This window comes from Mus caroli, chromosome 2 (assembly GCF_900094665.2).
Source record: "Mus caroli chromosome 2, CAROLI_EIJ_v1.1, whole genome shotgun sequence".
NCBI lineage: Eukaryota > Metazoa > Chordata > Mammalia > Rodentia > Muridae > Mus > Mus caroli.
The window spans coordinates 103,228,983-103,240,402 of record NC_034571.1 but is presented as its reverse complement, the minus strand read 5'-3'; the positions used below and the strand labels follow the sequence as shown (position 1 = coordinate 103,240,402).

General features: G+C 39.9%; 1 protein-coding gene across 1 annotated transcript in view; it reads right to left on the bottom strand.

Annotated features, from left to right (window-relative positions):
- The window catches only part of Ccdc34 (coiled-coil domain containing 34), a 24,789-nt gene extending 13,570 nt beyond the window's left edge, over positions 1–11,219 (bottom strand). The window contains exons 1-3 of the mRNA XM_021150275.2: positions 10,779–11,219; positions 6,996–7,131; positions 429–536 (exon numbers count right to left, since the gene is read on the bottom strand). Of these exons, the coding sequence (XP_021005934.1) occupies positions 429–536; positions 6,996–7,131; positions 10,779–11,125 (591 nt within the window). The 5' untranslated portion in view covers positions 11,126–11,219. The remainder of the gene's footprint in view (positions 1–428; positions 537–6,995; positions 7,132–10,778) is intronic.
- Between the last annotated feature and the right edge of the window lie 201 nt (positions 11,220–11,420).

Genomic DNA, 11,420 nt, shown 5'->3' with positions numbered 1-11,420 from the left:
GGTGGTGGTGGTGGTGGTGGTGATGGTGGTGGTGGTGGTGGTGGTGGTGATGGTGGTACGGGCTGTTAGTTGCTGATAGTTGTGGTTTGCTATGTATTAGTGCACAAGAAAGGTACAACAAGAAATTAGATATCCTGACAGCAAAGATCAAACTTGTCCCAAGGAACTCAACACCCCTAATCAGCATGAAGTAGTGTAACAATAATATAGTGCCATTTCCCCTCTATCCTTGTTTTCTCTATCTAGTGTTAGGAGGTAGAAAGGATAGAAGAAAAGGGGTGAAGAAAGGTATAAGAAAAGAGGACCCACAAAGTAGCCAATGTCTGGCTACATAAAAAAAACAAAAGTACACAGTCTTAGATAATGGGGAGGAAGAAAAACTTTGCAGGAGACGTGAAGTACATATGCATGCATTTGGTTTTTGTTACCTGCTTATTTTTCTTTTGAACCCATTCCTTGTGCTTTACTTCAGCAATTATCTTTCTTTTTTCACGTTCTTCCATTTCTTTTCTTTTTTCTATTTGCTGATTTAATTCCTGTGAGATTTTGAACAAAGAGAAGCACTTAACAGAAATACCCAAATAACGTAACTATAAAAAAGGTGAGGCTAAATTAGACATGAATATATCTTCTCTAATAGGACATGTATTACTAGTGCCAATATTTCATTCAAGTAACTCTGGAATTAAAAAAAAGCATTGGTAGAACAAGTAAGTCATCCTATAGGAATACTAATAATTGGTTGGCAGCAAAACACTAGTTTCTTAGACTAAGCTTCAGCAAAATTACTGCATTGAAATCAGCGTCTTTCCCATACATAAATATTTTGGCATCACTGTGAGGTACTGGCAGTAGCTCAAGAGAATTATAACTTTCTTTTTATAGTTATTAAAAAAAAACCTTCTAGATTCTTAATGAAAAAAGTCTTATATTTTCAGTTCATAGCTACACTAAAGAAATGTAAAGAAGCCATTTTCCTTAGAGGCAAAAAAAAAAAAAAAAAGAATCTGATGTTTTCTTCATTGATTTTACAGATGCTGGAATATAAAACAAATGCATGTTCAGATCCCAGACTACTTAACTGCCTTGCTGCCACCAGAATCAATGTGTCTGATTGTTTTCTTGGGAGAATGAAGAAGGTATGGCTAATAAAACACAAGGTAAATGCCACATAACTTGCTACTCATCAGTAACATCCATGCACTGCAGAGAAAACTGTTCAAACTAGACTTCTCTGGGATTCTACAACCAATCACTGCTGACTCCCTGTCTTCTCTCTCAGTAGTTATTAATAACCTATCATCTATTGGTCTACTCTCTTGCCCATCCTTCCCTTCCCCTAAGACCCACCTATTTGAGCAGACTTGCCAATAAAGACCGTTTTCTCTCAGTATAATTCCAGTACCTTAAATGAAATAAAACTTACACAAGAACCAAGTTTTTGCACTTTAGAACAGGCTGGCTGCTTTAAGTGAGTGCTTGTCTGAAGTCTACTGGATAAAAGACTCTCTCTTTCACTCAGAAACTCTCAACTTTTAAATACTGTCCCTCTCAAAGCAAATTTTGATCTTAGTATTAAGACTTCTTCACTAACTAGCTATTATTCCTTGATTACTCATATAATAGTCTTTTACAAAATGTTTGCTCTACAGCTAATATAAACTGGGTGTGTGTGTCTGTGTGCCTGCATGTGCAACGCTCGCATAATGCATTCGAGTGAAGTGTGGGCACATGCATGCCACTAATAACTTTCAGGAGTTGCTTTACTCCTTCCATTACGGGATCTGAGAATCAAACTGACCTAGGTCATCAGTCTTGCAGGCCAGCACCTTTACCCAACTGAGCCAACTCACAGGTCTTATCTTGCTATTTGAGAACAGGGTCTCACTGGAACCTAGGGCTCAAATCTCAGGACCCATCCTATCTCTACCTCCCCAGCACTGCATTTATAAGCACTGTTGTATAAAATGTTTATATAACTATCAGATCTATATTTAGAGACTTACCTACATATATGCATTTGTATGCATGTACACAGGGCGTGTATATAGATATATTTTTCTCCTTTGTTTTCATACACAGCTCTATGAAGTTTTCCCCATTTAACAGGTACCCAACAATTTTCCTCAGAATAGTGTTCAAGCCACTAACCATTCTCATCAGTCTTTGTCACTGAGAACTCTAAATCACCCCTTTGCCATGAATTCTTGCTTCACAGTACTCAATTTATGTGGGGTTTCTCAAAATGAGGAAATTGATACTGCACTATACTCAAACATCTCCACTCACCATCTTGCCCTTTAAAGCCATGTTCTCAGAGTTAAAGCAGTTTTACAATTTAAATGTACAATAGGTATGAGTGATCATACTTACGTCCTTTTAAAGGTTCTTCAAATAATGAACAATTGCAAAAGGGGCTATGCAGATCTTAAGACCCTGCTTTATGGTTGCCAATTATTAGTTAGGCTAAAGACTAAAGAAGACTCAGTAATACCCAGAAAATGATAACACTGACCTAAAGTAGTGGTCCAATTCCAGAGGGTCTTTTTAAATAACTTTCCCTCCCATCCAAAATACCCATCACATTCTAGAAACACAGATCTCTTCCAAGTTTGGCATTCACACCATCTATTCATCACCAATGTAGGCCTCTTCCAGGACAGGAGTCTTCACTCAAAAGCCCAACATGGCCTGCTGGTATACCACTGAATTTCCCATCGAGTACACACTTTATGGTAAGAATACAATCAGCATGAATGTGTATTTCAATATATTGTAACTACATGCAAAGAAGTTTTAGCTACTGAAGGTAACAGTTAAAAACAAAGCAAAAAAGCTTTGGCCATTCTATATCCCACCTGGTTGCTTTATCCAAGGTTAGTTAATTAGTTAAATGACCAATGTTAATATGGTGAGGAAAAAGAATGAAAAACCACCTGGTTTATGAAAAAATAGGTATTTTACAAGTTTGAACACATTATATTCACATATGAAGTTAATTAATGGAACTAAAGACCTCAGAGAGAATGAGGCTAGAGAGATGGCTCAGCTGTTAAAAGCATGTTCTTGCAGAGAGCCCACGTTCAGTACCTAGCACCATATCAGGTGGAGCACAACCTCCTCTAACTATAGCTGTAGGGGGTTCAGTGCCCTCTACAGACTCTATAGGCATCTGCATACATATACATACAGACACACACACACACAGACACACACACACACACACCCCTGTAATAACAATCACTCTAAAAAGAGACCATTGAGAATCTAGACGGGAAGCTAAAGAATTACTAAAACTGTAAATAAATAAAATACAAATAACCTGGAGTCCAGTGTTCTGGCTTTTATGATATTGATATTCAAAAATTTTAAAAAATTTTTAAAGTGGGTAATTTTAACGATCTAATATAATTATAACTCTAACAGAAGTATCTGAAATGATATGTCTGTTGATAGAATCAAACACTAATGAATGAGGTTAATCTTTTTAATGATCCAACTTACCATATAATTTTTTTTTAATTTTAAAAGATGACAAAATGTCACAGATATGAGAAAAGAGGACTAGCGAGAGGAAGGAGGAGAGAATAGGGTAGTGGGAAGGATAGAGTTAAAGTACAGTATATACTTGATCAAAAGTCTCATGACAAAAGTCATCACTCTACAACAAATGTGCACTAATTAAATAAATAAATAGTTAAGCCAACTGTGGTGGCCTGCAACTGAAATCCCAGCATTTGGAAGGCTGAAGCAGGAAGAACATTGAGGCTGGGGTCAGGATGACACAGCAAGTTCAAGGGCATGCTGGGATATATAAAAAAAAAATAGACCGACTCAAACTGTCAAAAAAGTAAATAAATATTAAGGCTGACTCATTCATTTCTAAAATACATCTTGCTATTGTGAAGAAAGGCATTTATATCGGAAATCATTTTCAGTCCGAACTTTTCCATTGACTAAAACCTTAACCAATTACTTGTCTGACTTCCTGATTTTTAGCTTTAGTAGGAATCTGAGATGCACTATTCCTGTGGTGTAAGAAAAAAAAAATCTGGGGGTAGGAGAGAGTGAGTGCACTGTGGTTAAGAGCACTTGACTCGTCTTTCAGAGGTCCTGAGTTCAAGTCCCAGCAAGCAGGTAGTGGTTCACAACCATCTGTAATGGGATCTAACTCCCTCTTCCAGTGTGCATGAGGACAGAGCATTCATATATAAAAAAAATACATGAACAAATTTTTTTTAAAAATCTGTGCTTCTTATGATATAGATTATAAAATCAAAGAGGGAATGCAATAAATAAGGAAAGCAGGAAATGAAACAAAATGAAAGGCATGAAAAATGTACTGATTACAACTACTCAAAATAAGCTGGCAGAAAGCTAAATGGTCAGTGGACATGTTGATATCCCTAGCATGACTGCTACATACCAGTCAGACAAAAGCTGGACAGATGTGGCACACACCTTTAATCCCAGCACTTGGGAGGCAGAGGCAAGTGGATCTCTATACATTCAAGGGAGGGTTGGTCTACAGATCAAGTTCTAGGACAGCCAAAACTACACTGAGAAAACCTGTCTCAAACAACCAAAAAAAAAAAAAGCCACAGACAAAAATACCTTAGTCATGTCACAGTTAAGTAATAAGGTAGCACAAAAATGTTAAATAAATCTAAAACTTGAATAATTATACCCTTCTGTATGTTTAATTATTATGGCATGGATTTTATATTATTATAATTTGTTCTCAAAACAGGTTTTCCTAGTAACTATCGGCTTTCATACTCAGTCATATCTAACTTGTATGGAACGTTTTTATCTACTCAGCCATGGCCCAACAGTGTGCTCTCTCCCTTTCATCAAAGCACAGAAGAATCTGCTTCACCTTAAAGTCTTCAGTTTTGAAAATACAAAGTATGGCTCAAGCGCATGCTATTAACTACTCTAATGTCTGCTTGTGGATGAAGAAACCAGGGCTAAAAGAATGTAAGCAACTTTCTCACGTTCAAATTTCAGCCTTGTTCTATGACTCCACAGGCCAGGCACTCTTACTACTTTTCTTTTAAGAAGTTTCTTCCTGCTGGGCGTGGTGGCGCACGCCTTTAATCCCAGCACTCGGGAGGCAAAGGCAGGCGGATTTCTGAGTTCGAGGCCAGCCTGGTCTGCAAAGTGAGTGCCAGGACCTGTCTCGAAAAACAAAAAAAAAAAAAAAAGTTTCTTCCTTTATGTGCTGAGTAACAATAATTTGAAGTAACTCCTTTTGTCTTAGCAAGTGACTTGTACAGAGGATCCAGACCAAGCCATAAATGACCCAGTGGCCTCTCTGAATTACCACAAGATAGTAAATCAGACAGTGAATCTAGTATCAATTTAATGGGTTAAAAACAAACAAAACCATAATACAGTTTCAGCTGTTGCACAAAACTGAGAAATTTCAGGCACATATGTATACACACATTCATTTTCTGCTTAATAAAAAGAACAGACTTGTTACGATGCACAAGTATTTCCATTGATTGCTTTGATTTTAGCTGTGCAGGATGACTTTGAACTTCTGACCTTTCCAGTCTCTACCTCCCAAATTCTGCAAATGCAGTGGAGACAGGCATGAGCCATCACACCTGTCAGGGTTCTATGCCGCCACACCTTCATGAATGCTAGGCAAGCATTCTACCAACTAAGCTGCATCTTCAGCCCTGAACAAATATTTTTAATATATTGAGTATAAGTCAATAGTGGAATGTTTGTCTAGCAAGTAGAGGGTCCGAGGTTTGATTCCCAGTACTGAGGGGCAGGGCGGGGGTGGGGGGGGTGGCTAGGCTAATAAGGTAAGATAAGACTCTTGTCTGGGTCTCAAAATACAAGTTAATATTCAAAATAAATAAAAAAGCATTAAGATTATAATGGCAATGATACACATAATACCAATAAAACCAAAATCAGTCATTTTCATACTTTGTTTCATTTAATCTTTATATAAATCCTGTGACTAGTACAATTTCAACTCTCTTGTAGAGATGGAGAAATTGAAGTACAAAGGTTTAAATAACTTAGCAATGCTAACCAGCAAGTGAAAAGGCTGTAACTGGGGCTCTTACTAAGCCTCCTAATAGCAAGCATAGGTCTCTCTAAAGTCCTGCTGACAAGGAGGGGCTTCCCTCACAGTGTACTTTTCCAGGGACTGATTTACATGCTAGGATACGGAGTAGTGTGTAAAAGGAAACAACTGAATGGAATGTACCCACAACCACAGGAGTTAGGCCAAGTCTCCTGACTTGTGACTTTCAACCTAGCAAAAAAGTCAATACAAAAATTAGTTTTTAAACTGATAAGGAAATTTTATTCTAATACTATAAAGGTTTTGGTTTCTATGATTTTTATGTTAACATGGCTACTAACAGATGAAAATAAACTCTCCACACAGTGAACAAATTTTGATACATATTTAATATATTCTATATATAATATCAGGAAGCCACTTTAAAATGATATTTAAAAGTATTTAGTTAGGATTGGGGTGTAACACAAAGGTGAGAGCACTTGCCTAGCATGTTCAATTCTCAGAACAAAAAAATGTTTTCAGCCAGGCAGTGGTGGCACATGCCTTTAATCCCAGCACTTGGGAGGCAGAGGCAGGCAGATCTCTGAGAATGACCTGGTCTACAGAGTGAGTTCCAGGACAGCCAGGGCTACACAGAGAAACCCTGTCTCGAAAAACAAACAAAACAAAACAAACAAACAAACAAAACACAACATGTTTTCAATGATATGGAAATATATTAATATCTTACAGGAGAAAATGCAGGTTATAAGAGAGTTGGATTCTATTTCCTTCACAAGAGTCCCCTTTAGTACTCTGTGGCTACATTTGAATATGAAGACTACAATAGAAAGGTTGGCTGGGGATGGCTGTGCATAACCTTGATTCCAGCACTGAGGAAGCAGAGACAGGTGGATCTCTGTGGGCCCAGGGTTTAGTGAAGAGACACTGTTTAGTTTACCTCCAGAACTTTCTGTTGTAGCCGGCCACGCTCTTCTTTCTCCTTGCCAACAAACCACATCTCCCATGGTGTCAGACTGCCGTCCTGTAACAGCACCAGCTTCTCTTCTTGTTTGTCTTGCGACTCAACTTCACAGCTACAGGAAAGAGAACAGGAGCACTTACTACAGAGAGCTCTTCCCACTGGGAAATGTGCAGCTGTACAATGAAAGCAACAATGTAATGCTTCTAACAGTCTCATTTCTACAAATCCATCCATCTGAATGACTTCACCCATCAAACTGCCTTTTGTAAGAATCCGTGGAGCATCCCAAACCCATGCATCTGCCTCAATTTCAGCATTGCTGATTTTTTCTTTATTCTGAAAAATCCTACTTGAACAGATAATTACTAATTATTAATTACATGTAATCAAACCCAGACCTTTTTTCCTTCCTTAACTGCAGTATATCAGAAAAAATGTGTATACATACGGAGCAAATGCAAAGCAAAAACATGTTAACAATCAGGGATTCTGGGTGAAGGAGGAATCAGATATTTGTTGAGATTCTCTTTCAATTTTTTGTAAGTTTGAAATTGTTTTAAAATTAAAAGTTGTAAAGAAAATGATACTTGTCTATTACTATGGCTTTGTTTTGTTGTCTTTTATTTTTCATGCTGGGTATTGAAACCAGGGAGAACAAACTAAGTATTATGGTTGATTCCCTTTCCAGTTTCCTAGTGAATCTACAACTCTTCAGGCTATCGGTCTCCTGTCAGTCTCCATTTCCACCACGTGTCTTCTGTAACTCTCCTGAGCAAGGAAATCTAAGAGCAGAGCAACTTGTCTAATGCATAATGCTCACAAAAAAGCTTACTGCTCAGGATCCAAAGCAGAATGCATCTGTCTGTCTGTGCACGTATGTACATGAGTACAGTGCCAACAGAGGCCAGAAGAGTGTATTAGTTAGATGCCCTGAAGCTGGGTTACAGGCAGTTGTGAACATCAGATGTAGATGCTGGGTACTCAAATAATGTCCTCCATAACAGCAGAGCCATTAACCATTAACCACTGAGCCATCTCTACAGCCTCTTCTAAAAACAAACACAAAAAACTGTGATGCTGATGATAAATTCAATGTTTATCTTAGATAGCATTCTTCATCTCCCTCACTCCTAAAATCTAGTTTATTATAGACCCTAGTTCTATGTGTTTATACTGTTCCTTCTAGCAAACAATGGCCTCATCAACTGTGTTATGTAATTTTCTCTACTTCATAGATTAAGTTTACTCATTTTCCTGCTATTATTCATTTCTTCACATCGTTATAGAATCTGTACTCTGGAAGGAAAGAGACACTGCTGATATATTATTTATATACTTCCTTCTTTCTCAATCTTGCAGAATGACCTTATCTTGTTCTACATGAAATCTCTCTACATCTTCTTGGTCCCACATCAGCAATATAGCTCAGACCTTTATCTTGGGTTCCAGACTTCTTTCCAACCATCCAGCTATTAAAGTTAGTACAAAATAAATCCAATCATTTAAGCACCATCCCAGCCTCCTAATAAAAGTGCATTTCTCTTTCAATCCTTAGTGAAGAGTCCCTACACCTAACCAGTCACCAAAACCAGAGACTTACATTTTCAACTCCACGTGACCCCACAATTTACATACAAATAGCCACGTGTAGTAACATATCTAGAGCCTTCTGGTTGTTTTCAAGCCATTCTCTTCTCCAACCTTACAATAAATGGTCTTTTCCCTTTCTTTCAAACCACTCTTAACAGCTGTATGCAGGTTCACCCCTTAAATGAATCCTTGTATCACCTCAAACATTCCTTAGTGAGGCTTTTAACCTTCAGCATAAAATCCATACTCCTGAGTTGGCGCCTCCTTTTAGCAAACTGATCAGACCTCATGTGTCTGGTCTGGTGAACTGCAGGTTGATGAATGTGTCATGCCTCTATGCTGTCTATAGCTTTGCCCTAAAAGTAAAACTCCTGTCCTCTGTCTCCACAAAACCTGATAAATCTGCATCATCATTTTTTTCAGATGTATTCTTAACAAGTCCTTTGAATAAGGACTGATGTGTGAAAGCAGGCAAAAACTAGGTCCTATCAGCTTACTCAGGCTTTGAATGAGAACCAAGTAGGCCTAGTTCCTCCCTGGCAGGCTCCCTACTGGTTAGCGATTTGGCTCCTGGAAGCTAATGCAAGTCTCAGTGGCTGAGCTGTAGTCTGCTGGCCTTTATTCAACACGCTGCTAAACTAGGACATACTGTTTGGGTCTTTTGAATATTGACTAGAAGGTATTCACCAAAGCCTTCAAATTTACTTTTAAAATATGTTAAATCCACACTGTCCTGAAAGTGCTTATGAAAAGACTCCTAAAATTCTAGTTCAAAATTCCACCAGGCTAACCAGGGAAGGCCTATTTCTTGTTGCTATTAGCAGTCTGGAAAAGCAGCTTGCTCTCTGTGACTTCCACCCTCACCAACGTGAACTTTCACCTCTCATCCTTACAAAAATGTCCTCCCATGTGAGTGACCTCCTATTTGATTCATTAATTCTTACATGAGTGCCTTAGACTGAATGGAAGCTATCTTGCTACTTATATAAAAAACATGGCCTTGCCAGCTGAAATTTCTTAAATCTTCTGTACTATGCCTGACACAGCCTGGCAATCAGAAACTTGTAAAGGCTTCCTGAGGCTGCCATAAGGAATGTATCCTAAAATGAAGCTGTCTTAGAAAAATTCCTACAAGGACAGGCCCTTTGTTCCAGTTTCCATAGTAATGAGTACATAGTATAAGTAAGCCCTAAGGAGATACCTGGGTACTAAGCCCTGGGCTGCCTGTACCTAGCTGTAGGCCTTTGAGGCAGGCCTTAAAAAAAAATCTATCTTCTCATCCCCACCTTTTAAAAGGTTTATGAGCATATACACACTGGGTATGAGTTTATGTGCACCAAGTGCAAGCATACAGGTGTCAGTAGGAGACAGTGTCAGATTTCCTGGAACTAGAGTTACTGGTGGTTGTGAACCACCTGATGATGAAGGTCCTTGGACTCGAACCTGGGTCCTCTGCAAGAGCAGTTCGCCCTCTTAAGCACCGAGCTCTCTCCAGCCTAAGGAGACTTTCTATCTGTATTCTAATATAGTTCTCTTTGTGAAATGATTTGGGCTTTTCTTTCTTGATAATAGAAGTCATTTATTATCTTGTTTATCTCTACCTACATTAATATGTGGCAAAATAGTAAATGTTTGCTGAATGAATCAAGGTAAATAAACATTAAGATGGCATTATTAACTAACCCCCTTGATGAACACTCACTAGTCCATTAAATGTTCTCACTCAGATCAGTTAACCTGTCTCTGCAGAGTATAAACATTTTGGGCATCCGTACCCAGCTCTTTATATTTAAAGCACCTACTTACTACAACCCAGCACCAGCTACACATTTTGATGCTAAGTTTATGGATAAGAGCTCTGGAGTGACAACCTGGTTTTTGAGGCTTTTAAAGGCTCCTAGCAGCAAGTTTTGTGTGCTTGCGACTGTGTACAGTAAGTTTCTATGGAAACTGAGATAGCAATCCTCTGTCTCAGGAAAAAGGAACTAGGAATCATGGGAAATCAGTGACCATTTGTAAGAATTTACCCAGCACCCTAGGATGCAAGTGCTGCACAGCCTTTGAGCTTGAAGACAAGAGGTTATGCGGCTCGGGGTAACAACAAAGCCTTCTGAATGCCATCTCTAAGGAGTCTTGACAAGTGCTGGGAGGGCCGAACCTTGAGTTTACCTGGAGCGCCGCTGGAACTCTATTCCTTCCAAGCTCTCCACCTTGCTCTCTGACTCACGGGCATCTTCGTCCAGGGCCTCTTCATCCTCCCCCTCACTGTCGTCCGCACCAAACGGAAAGCTCTGGTGGCCAAGGGGAGACAACAGGGACAGGGTGGAGTTGCTGCAGCTCAGAGACGGCGGCGACAAGCACTCGGTCAACGCCACATCCTCCAGCCCTGGATCTCCAGAATCCACTAAGAGGTCGACAACAAAGCTCGAGGAGGGCCGGAAGCCCGGCTTGCAGCGGGCGAGGTAGCGGGTGCACGGAGCCGGAGAGGCGGCCCGCCACGGCCGTGCGGCCCGCATCAGGCCCGCCAAGTTCAAACGGCCCGAGCAAGGCCGGAGTCCCGTTCTCCCAGCAGGCTCCGCGCGCGCCGTCCGACCAATCAGCGCCAGCTTTAGGCCGTGTTGTCATAGCGACGCTTGTAGCCAGCAAGGGGCTTTGTCTGGGCTGGTAGAGCTTGGCTTCCTCAGTCCAGGTAGGAAGGTTCCCGACTGACAGCTTCAGCTCGGCGTCTCCCCGAGTCGTCCGCCCGTTCCTGACGCTGTCCTGAGTACTGTGTTTGCAGTGGTGTTGAAGGCCATTTGGTACACGACACGT